General features: G+C 39.4%; 1 protein-coding gene across 7 annotated transcripts in view; it reads right to left on the bottom strand.

Moving 5' to 3' along the window:
• The window catches only part of DIAPH2 (diaphanous related formin 2), an 801414-nt gene that overhangs the window by 421410 nt on the left and 368582 nt on the right, over positions 1-11422 (bottom strand). For all 7 annotated transcript variants that reach the window (XM_075896759.1, XM_075896757.1, XM_075896756.1 and 4 more), the window contains one exon: positions 8552-8791. In XM_075896759.1, coding sequence (XP_075752874.1) covers positions 8552-8791 — 240 coding nt within the window. The remainder of the gene's footprint in view (positions 1-8551; positions 8792-11422) is intronic.

Genomic DNA, 11422 nt, shown 5'->3' on the forward strand with positions numbered 1-11422 from the left:
CTGGATGGACCTTTGATCTGACCCAGTATGGCCATTCTTATGTATGTTCTTATGTTTTACATTATGTTTCTATTTTTCCAAACCACAAATGAGAGTTAGGTGCGCGCAAACCCATGATTTCCAGTAAAAGTTGAACATCTCACCTCACCGGTGAAAGGCTGTTAAATTTTTCACATAGTTAAGGAAACAATTTTAAAACATTTTATTTTTCTAAGGCCATGTATGGAGGGTTCTCTAGCCATTAAGAAATTCATACTTTTAAGCATTGTCTACATTTTTAACTTCGTACTCTTGCTTGGTTCTTCCTGCTCTCCTACACATTCCACTTGTTTTTGATTTGTGTCCAGTGCCTTTGGTCTTAAGACTGACCCACTGGCAACATACCTATAATTAGGGGGCTCGAGCACATGACCTACAAAGAGAGGCTGAGGGATCTGGGCTTATTTAGTCTGCAGAAGAGAAGAGAGAGGGGGAATTTGATAGCAGCCTTCAACTCCCTGAAGGGGATGGAGAGAGGCTGTTCACAGTAGTGACAGGTGGCGGAACAAGGAGCAATGGTCTCAAATTACAGTGAAAAGGTGTAGGTTAGATATTAAGAAAAACTATTTCTCTAGGAGGGTGGTGAGGCACTGCAATGAATTATCTAGAGAGGTGGTGGAATCTCCATCCCTAGAGACTTTTTAGTCCCAGCTTGACAAAACCCTGGTTAGGATGATTTAGTTGGGACTGGTCCTTCTTTGGGCAGGGGGCTGGACGATGACCTCCTGAGGTCCCTTCCAGCCCTAGGATTCTATGATTCTGTGATCTATATTTGGGGTAGCGGGAAGACATAGTATAAAAACTAGGTAGGAAGGTCACATATTGTTAGATTCTTTCTAAGTGTCATTCACAAAAGGCCAAAATCTCACCAGAAGAGAGCTCCCTGACAAGTAATTTTTTTCTCAATTACACATGCTAAAAGTTCTTAATCTTGTCAGCTGTACCACAATTTGACAATCATAAAATCAGGCATACGGTTAAACAAGAAAATGAATACATGAGATCACAGAGTACTAAATCAGTTGGGTTAATTTGATCTCAAATTCTCTATAGAAACAGACTTTGTGGTGAACCAAGTAAAGCTTACAGCTAGACCCATACATCATATTTTTTATATTCTGTTTCAATTATTTATTTTATTGCCAATCTATGATATATGGAGAATCATCAAAAGTTGTTCTTTTCTTGCAAACCAGAGACTCATCAATCCCTGTCAGCAGCTTTACCAAAAAAGGAGGGTCCCCATGCCCCTTGTTTAGGCCAATATATGTCTACATCTACTATGTGCTTATGTAATGCATAAACAGTTCATGTAACTGTTTCCATTTTGGCATAATCAATAAACCAAAAAGGAAATAAAATCCACCCAAAGCTCAGTTCCCTCCTTTCAAATGATGAGAACTAAAACATAAGTCCAGTTAAAACAGCAGTCAAGATGTATCCCTTAACATGTACTAAAAATAAACTTTCTCCAGTGCAGTCCTCATAGCAAGAAAACAGTATATTATTAGGATTCAGACAAACTATGTGAATCCAGTACCTATTCAACCAACTGTCAAGAGCCAAAACTCTAAACTGCCCATCTCCTGGTTGGTGTATGTTTCTCTCTACCTGGAACAATGGGGTTTGTTTCCTCTCACTCCTCCCGTATTCTATTACACCTACTGATCTTTGCAGAATGTAGTTCACCCACATGTTATTCCCTCTCTCCCCCCCTCCGCCCCCCCCACATGGAATAGCTCTGTTTGCAAATGGACTTCAATCTCAGTATTTGATCATTTCCTTCCCTCCCTGCCCCAAATCCAAAATGCAAATTCTATTACTTTAAAGGGGAAAAATTCAAACTTATTGTGAGCATTGCCTGGTTATCTTTCTTTTCTCAGCATTTATTTGAACACAGACAGACAGACAGAGAGAGAGAGAGAGAGAGAGAGAGTGTGTGTGTACGCGCACACTTGTGCGCACATAAATTTGCTAAAAGGTCATCAAACTAATAAAGCATTTTTCTGTAGCATACATATTAATTATAAATCTCAGTTTATAGTGTAAGTCTTGATAAGGGATGCTACAAAGAAACCAAAATAAATATGTTCTTGGAAAACAAGTATCAAAAAGTAGATTCAGTTCTGTATTTTAAAGTTTTTAAAAATTTCAGTTTTCTAGCTTGTAGTGTTAACAAAATTGTATTGGATGTAAAGTGTCACAGAAAACTTCTAATACAAGGCTGTTCTTGGTTCCTCTGGCACCCTCAGGACCTGACTGGTGCTTAACGAGGGGATTTGCTAGACCAGGGGAGGTCCCTCCCAACATGGCCCATGCTGTACTGCTGCTCCCAGCTACGGCTCCAGCCTAGACCCACTGCTTCCTGCCTGGCCGTGGCCACTGCTGCTGCTGTGCCTTGAGCTCTGAGGCCACCTATGCAGTTCCCAAGCTCTGCGGCCAGAGTTCTACAACTGTCACTGCTGGGCCCTCTCTACCACCTGGCCACAGGGGCCAGAGCTCCCTGCTGAGCTGCTCATGCCTCCGCGCCCTGGCTCCCGGCTAAGTCTCCATGCCCCCTCTGCTGCTCCTGCCACGCAGCCAACCTCCCCATACCTGGGTTCTGTTGTCCAGGAACATCTGTGGTCCTTACTGGACCAGAGTGTCCCAGTTAAGGGAGGTACAACCTGTGTATTTATGCAATAGAGCTCATGCAAAGGCTTTCAGAACATGACACAGACAATTTCTGATTATCCACTTTGAAAAAAAGTTGTTTTTTAATAAGCAAATAGAGCAGTTGTTAACAGTGATATATGAACTTTTCCCAGTTGAAAACAAGATTAACAGATTCCTCTAAAGAAAGTTGAAAAGTCAAATATATTCATGTTTCTTGTAAAGAGAAGGGCAGGATTCTCCTGAAACTCTCAAAGAAAGGAAGTATTACCAGCCTCCAGGAAGCCAAGCAAATCACAGTGATATAAAGTGTGTCACATTTTTTTTCCTATGGAATTTCTGGCTTTTGTGTATTTCTGCAACAGAACTGTAGGCCACATAATACTGGCCAATAGAAAAATTGGTGAGTAGTGATCATAGATAGTGGTTTACTCATGGTGTACTTTCCCATAACAATTAATAAAACAAGAAATAGGGACAAAAATCAGAGAAAACTAATAAATTTAAATATAACATGAAAGGACATAGAAGGTATTTCATTTGTGAAACATTCTTCTAATGGTACAGTGAATTATTTAAAGTCTTCAGAATGATAAGAGTCTATTAACAGGAATACAACGCATTTAAAATGAAGGTCAAGCATCACACAAACTGAACAAAGCAAATCCAAACATGTGCCCATTATGATTAGAAATTATAGGGGTCTTGATTTATAATTAGCTGTCTTTCAACATGAGATAAATATTGACTAGCAACTTAAAAACCTAAACTAGTCTGGACTGTTATAATAAGGCTGATAACTGGTTTCAAATGTAAAATTGGTTTCAAATGTAAAATTTAGTTTATTTATAAAACAAAAAATCACTATCTAATATAGTTCAATTTCTTACATCACTTCAAAACCATTACAAGTGACTTATACACTGTATTGGGGGGGGGGGGGAGAGGAAGCAACTGGTCCAGTGGTTGCCAGAAACAAAATGAAGATCAAGGACACAGTGGACATGAATATTGAAGTATCCTGTGAAGCCACTCCAGATGAGGGCTCAGATGCCCTATGAAAGCAAAATATGGCAATGCATGTCATGCACCATTCTGGATAAAGAGTATTTCACTTACATACCAGCACCTGGCATTTCTTTTATGAGTGTGCATGCATGTCCGTGTGTGCATAAACCACTAATATCACACATTGTTTAAGATTCTTCCATATCAACCACTACAGTGTAAGTGAATCTTAGATAAATTGCATATGACTTTTCATTGTCGTCATTCTAGAAATTGAATTCTTAACAAATGATATGCAGCTGTTGTTATTGGTAATAAGTAAAACAAAATCATCTAAGGAACAAAAAAATATGAACTGAAAGAACTATACAAGTGCAAAAACCACTTCTTAAACAAAAATCTCTTTTTTAAAAGGAAGTAATAAAGAATTTATAGAGTGAAAAGTAAGAATCAAGTATCTGCTAATTACTCAAGTATAATGATAGTTTCAGTAAAAAAAATATGAATCAAAAGGCTACTGAAATCAATACCACAGTTCAACATTTTACAAGGTCAAGTAATTTTTGTCTGACTACTTTATGATTTTTTTTTTACCCAATGCAAATCAGAATGTCCAAGACACAAAACAAAGAGGATTATAAAGGAAATAGAAAAATTGCCCTCATCTCTAGCACTGATAATAGTTGTTTCTACAATAACAGACATCATTGCCAACTCATCTTCAATTCCATTAATTTTACTTCTGTTAAGCACATGCTGGTTTGATGTATCACATGGGGAAAATGTACTATTTTCAATTACTATTCAATGGTAAAAGTTATACTTACAGGTATGGATTAATGACACTACTGTGTCAATTCACATTTTTAATTTAGCTATGTTTTGGATTTTTATTCTAATGGATATGAATGGTAACTAGTATATTTTAACATTACCTGACAACAAAGGACATTTGATGTAGTCTTCATCCACAAAAATAAATATCTTATTACAACCTAGATTATTACAAAGAACAGTTTACTATTTTCTTTCCAAATCTACCACGGGAAAAAATTAGCATTAAAATAATTTAATGGAAATAGAGGTCTTAAAAAAGTTTGGTATGTAACTGTCCAACTCAAGTAAGAAGCAATCAGTGCCTTAGATACTGTAACTGGAATGTATCTGAAACCATAATTAGCTATGCTTCAACAGTTATTTAATTCAGTAGAATACAATTTACAACACTAGTGAATTTACATATACTATTTATACTGACAGTTATTCATAAACATATTACCCGAACTCTAAGAATACCTTCCTATATCTACATTGTGCAGGAATACTATACCTCTATAGTCTCTCTCACATATTAACAACAATTTGTTTCCTGCATAAAGTATTCATTTCCCACTAGATGAAAATTGTACTGAAAAGTGAAAGGAGTTTGATTTAAAAACGGTCAGCCTTTCCTCACTCTTTAAACTGCTATTACTACATGATAGTATTCCCCAGCATATTGTTTTTATTTTATCTGAAGTTGGTAAAATCTTTGTGCTGAATCCTTTGAGTCTCTCTCTAGTGAAAGATGTCAGTTGAGTGTTGTGTGGAGAAAAGGAGGAAAAAATAGTTATCCTTCAAGATGTGTTGCGCACACACCTAAAAGGAATAGATATGAGCAACGTGTGCACGGTGCCAGAAAGTTTTACTCTAGGTGAGCTGTGAAGCCCCTACAGTGGTGCCGGTGCTATTTATGACCCTGACGACCCACTGCCCCTAAATTCCTTCTTGCCAGCTACTCTGACAGTAGGGAAGGAGGATAGGTATGGAATAGCTAAGAGCAACACAGCTTGAAGAACAACAGTTACAAAAGTGAGTACCCAGTTTTTTCTTATCTGAGTGCTTGCTCACATCTATCCCGATTAGGTGATTCACAAGCCTTACCCAGGAGGAGAGATAGAAATCAAAGCGTAGCTGACTTGAGAACCGCGGTACCAAAAGTTATAACCTGTCTGGATTATTGTGTGATGGAATATTGTGATGTGAATGTATGTACTGAAGACCAAGCTGCAGCTCTACAGATTTCCTGCAGTGGTATATGAGCTTTTTCCCTATGTTATACAGATTTTATGGAGGAAATCAGTGTCTCTCAAATTAGAGGTCCTGACCCAAAAGGGAGTTGAAGGGGGATCACAAGACTATTTGAGAGATCACAATATTACCACTGTTCTGTGCTACCTTCAGAGTTGGGCAACAACAGTGTGGTGTTGTCCAGGTGCCAAGTTCTGAAGGCAGAATGACCAGCAGCAGTGCAGAAGGATGGTAATACCATACCATGCCATCCTTATTTCTGGGCTGCTGCTGCTGGCAGCAGCTCTGGCTTCAGAGCACAACTCCCTGCCAGCAGTTGCTGTTCTCCAGCTGCGAAGGCAGCATCACCACCAGCAGCAGTGCAGAAGTATGGGTGACAGTACTACAATACACTCTACAATCTCCTTATGACACCTCAACCCAACTCCTTTTTGGATGAGGATCTCTACAATTATAAAACCATGAAACGTCAGACTTAAATAACTAAAATCATTAAATTAATGATTTTTCAATTCCTATGGCTGTGAAACTGATCATAATGGGCCTGAATTTGATAGGACCCTTCAGATCATCTAGCCCAGAGGTTCACAACTGTATCCCATTTAAGAGTCTGTGTTCCCCCAATTTCACCTAACTTAAAAGCTACTTGCTTACAAAATCAGACAAAAATAAAAAGGGGTCACAGCACACTATTACTGAAAAACTGCTTACTTTCTTAATTTTACCATGTAAGTATAAAATCAATTAATTTCTATATAAATATTGTACTTACAGAAAAACGAGGAAAACCCACTCTATGATTTTAAGGTGCTAAAGGACCACTCTTTTTTAAAAAAATTACGAACACAGCTACCCCTTTGAGGCTATTGTACTTATATTTCAGTGAAATGCTTCAGCCTGTTTGTCACTTGTGAGCTTTGTCTGAAACCCAAACCCCCAGTGACATGTATCTTAGCTTTGCAGGAGTCCTTACAATTGCTCTGATTGGCACCCCCTAATATACCCCTTGTACTTGCCATCTTCCTAAATCTATCCCATAACATCCCTCCTCCACGAGGCTCCAATCCCCAGGCTGAGAAACAACGATCTACTTGAGTATCTCCTGGAAGTGACTTGAATATCTCCTGGAAGACCTCTGCATAACCCCCAGCTATACGCATACTCCTGGTTGAGAACCACTGGCCTTATCTCCAATATATCAAGGTCAGCAGCATCACCCAGCACTGACGTACTAAACCCAACAACTGAAATTTAAACCAACTCTTAGGAATTATTTGAAGGGAAATGTATAGCCTATATTACATGGGAGTTCAGACTCGATCACCACAACGGTTCTTTCTGTCCTTGAAATCTACAACTAGGAGCGAACTGAATAGAAATGTGATATTCCCAGATGATAACAGCAATGCATTTTGTTCTTCCCACCTCTACAGGCCTTTGCAGATATCACACTGGCTGTGATCTGAGCCCAACCAACTGTGCACATCATGTGTTTTACCTAAATCCTTGAGGCACCTGGCGCTTGTCACAAACCTCTAGTTAAGAGTCAGAGTAGGTCAACTATGTTCTAATGTATTCAATATTGTGACATCCATCAAGGAGTGGTAACACTGACTCAAGATCACTGTAGTAAGTTGAGGGTCAGTAACATGAAGTCAGCAGGCCTAAATAGAGCCTTACAATCTAGTGAGCAAGACTTTGGTTCAGTAACATAGGAGCCAAGAAAGAAGCCCTATTGATAATTGTGCGATTGTGTAAGTTAGGTCAAGCATGGAAGGACACAGAGAGGCACTGGGTACAGACTGTAAGCCAAAGGAGAGTAATGGAACATCTTAATAAGAAATGTCTTGGTACAAAGACTCCCTAAAAACTAATGCACATACCGACCTAGGTTCAGGACAAGGTCGGAATTGAAGCATGAAGGATAGTAAGTAAGCCCCCCTTCCATAAGGTGAGGGGTGGTAACTAGGCAACAGAGAGTGGTAACCTGGCACGTAAAGAAATGATGTAAGTTGTTTGTACCTCTGTATAAAAAGGACACTGCAGAGGGTGCTCTCTAGCCGACCTTGGAGGGTGAGGGGGGGCGCACTAGGCGCCTGAACGGCAGGTGTCATTGCCTGACCTTACAGAACACACAGTAGCTTAACTTTGACTAACTGCTGTTAGTATCTGATATATGGCAATAGGCCTGCCCGGTGTTGGTACCTTGTCAACGCGGGCCATAGCGCCAAGTGGTATAACATTGGACTGATCTCTGTTACCGACTGGTAGAGCTTTGCATTTGACAATAAACCTGCTCAACTGATTTTAAACCTTGCCTGCATCTGTCGTTTCCGGGGCCTCTCAGAGATCTCCTATGTTGACCCAAGTGCACGGGGTCTAACACTCCAGATAAAGGGAGTACCGATTGTTACGCACGCAGCCGAAAGTTTATCATCACCGACAGAGTAGAGATCCCGTCAGGAACGCACCAGGACAACCCTGACCAGACGATGCTGACACTGACAGTCCACCAAAGGTACCGAGGTACGAAAACACCGAGGTATGACACAGGAAACCAAGAAACAGAAGATCTCCAGCTACGTCCCTTCCTTCAGCCTTTGGGCACACAGACCTCTTATCATAAATGGGGTAATGCTGAGTTGTCTACGTTGGCTGATTATCAGCTGGGGATTCTCACATGGTGGGACACTAATATGGGTATTAAAAAGCAGCATGGCATAGATTCTGGCCCCAGGTCTGCAGCTATAAAATAATAAAAGTTGTCATGGCTTAACCTTACCTTGCAAAGAAAGCTGATGTTAAAACCCAGCGACTGAGCATTTCTTGAGCCTGAATTCATGTAGTTTCCAACCAACAACACTAGCTCTAGCAACCTGTTAAAGCTCTCACTCTTCTTCAGCTCCTCACAGGCTAGTGTTACTGCCATTATGCCAGGTCTAATGTTGTTTACATGTTCTTCAAACATCAGCTTGAAAAGGATGCCATTGAGGCGTGGCCGTAACATTTTCACTGAGCTCATCTGCAAGAGAAAGAATGCTAAGTGAGAATACAAAGAATAAAAAAGCTTTTGTATGCAGCATATCTTAATTTTATAAACAATATTCCCTTTCCAATATGAATTCATAGAGTACAACTGCATGCTCATTGTTCTGAGTAATGTGTATTTCCGCACATACAAGGATTTCACAGAATAATGTCTTTTTCAGTTTAACCCATTAATCGCAAAAAAAGATTCAACATTTTATTCATATTTTCTAGAGTTAAATTGTTTTATAAGCATTAAAAACAACCAACACCTCCCAACCCCACAACCACCATCACCAACCAGTACTGAATATTCTGCCAAAATACTTCCCTGAGGTGAATTAGATGAAAGCCATGTACGTGGATTGCTAAAAACTACAGATTAAATAAAATATATAAACTGTCACAAATACTGTCATGGACATCATGCTTCCAAAAAAAGTGTCCATTAAGATGCTTAACACATTCTAAATCTACCTCTTACTTTTGCACTTGTTACATTTAGAAACAGAAAACTAGAAAACTGTATAATTTATAATCCCTTTTAAAATGTTCATGTTAAGTAATTATAACATAATTAATATGATGTCACTTTGATGTACCACATAAATTTTAAAGCACTACATATAAGTTTGTCCTCTCAACAGTCCTTCTGCTAATTATTTGGTTTACTATTTTTGCACTGGTATATTTCCATTACCTATTTATCTAGCGCTCATTATTAGTTCTATTTCTTGTGAGAACAATAACTCCAATACTGTACATATAGCCAGCATGTAGCCATTTAAAACACAACATGAAAAACAGAGAAAGTGTCTGCAGCTAGTAAATTCCTTTTAGTGTCAGATCATTTTGGATGCCATGATCATTTTCCATGCATCAGTTATCTTAGTGAAGTATTCAGCCCCTAACCTTAATAGCAAATACTTGAGAAAAATATGCAAACATCAATAATCTCTTAGCCTCAATGTTGTGGCAACAAACTCCACATGGAACTGCAAATATCTGTAATACAGGGGTTCCTGACTGTAGGATGGTCCCCGCTGGGGGTCATGAAGGAATGTGTGGTGGGTCTGGGACATCCTCCTCCCCCATGGGAAATGGGAAGGAATGTTAACCAGCCTCTCCCCACCCCAAGCTCTACTTCGGTTGTGTCTACAGCTGTGCTACCAGCCCAGCACCTCACCCTATCCCCAGCCTCACCATGGCTTTCATCCTTGCCCTGTGCCAGCCCTTGACCTCTGCTGCTGGCTGCAGTCCAGTGCCTGGCCTGGGGACGAAGCTGTGAAAGAAGCTGCATCTGGCCACGGGAATGGCTGCTCTCCCACCCGTAGCCCAGCTCTGCCCCTTCCTTGATGCCAATACCACTCCTGGCCCCTAACATCCCCTACAGCTGCAGTCTCAGTCAGTTTATAGAATCATAGCTTTAATGTTTGCAAGTATTATGAATGATGTCTTTGCTCAATTAAAAATAGTGCAGCTATTGAGAAATATCCGAAGTGTAAATGTGGTGGTATCAAAGTAACTGTTTTTGAAGAAGTGTATCAGAAGGACAACAGATTGAGAATCAAATATTTTAAGTACTACAGTACTACAGTCTATAAGGGCACAACTAGACTATGTCTTAATTTCGAAAGAGGATATGCAAATTCAAGTGGATCAGTCTTCTTCCTATCACATTTTTGAAAGAGGGTCTTTTGAAAGTGAAAGTAGTTTGGATGCTCTTTTTGGGAAGACAAAAAAACCCACCTTTTTTTAAAAAAAAACGCTCTTCCTAAAAAAGGAGGTTTACGCGGTTTTTCGAAAAAGGGTTTTTTTCCCCCAAACAACCCCGCTGTCCAGACTACTTTTGCTTTCGAAAATGCGACCAGAAGAAGATATGCAGAAGATATTCCTGGAGTTTGCATATCCTCTTTCAAAATTAAAAAGTAGTCTAGACGTTTCATATGAAGAGGAAACTTACCAATAGCTCAACCAAATATTAATTAAAATATTAAGGGAGTTTTGCATCTATGTGGAATTCATTGCCCCAACAATGAGTCCAAAAGCTTATCAGGATTCAATTAAAAAAATAAAAAGAACCTATTGGACATTTATATGGCTAACAAGAATATCCAGAGCAGTTATAGAAAGTTAATTTTTTTTCTAGGAATTAGCTTGTGGTCCACTATGACCCCTAGATCCCTTTCTGCAGAACTCCTTCCTAGACAGTCGCTTCCCATTCTGTGTGTGAAACTTATTGTTCCTTCCTAAGTGGAGTACTTTGCATTTGTCCTTATTAAACTTCATCCTATTTACCTCAAACCATTTCTCCAGTTTGTCCAGATAATTTTGAATTATGACTCTCTCCTCCAAAGTACTTGCAACCCCTCCTAGTTTGATATACAGGCAGTCCCTGGGTTACGTACAAGATAGGGACTGTAGGTTTGTTCTTAAGTTGAATTTGTATGTAAGTCGGAACTGGTACATATTGTAGGGGAAACTCTAGCCAAACATTTTTTTTAGTTTTGGATAGCATAGGGAAAGGTTAACTCCCCTCTAATGTTTGTTTTGCTGTCTGTTCCCCTGTTCAGAAGATTTCACATCTATTTCTGTCCCTGTGACAAACTCAGGACTAAAGGAGTAA

Source organism: Pelodiscus sinensis, chromosome 13 (assembly GCF_049634645.1).
Source record: "Pelodiscus sinensis isolate JC-2024 chromosome 13, ASM4963464v1, whole genome shotgun sequence".
Classification (NCBI taxonomy): domain Eukaryota; kingdom Metazoa; phylum Chordata; order Testudines; family Trionychidae; genus Pelodiscus; species Pelodiscus sinensis.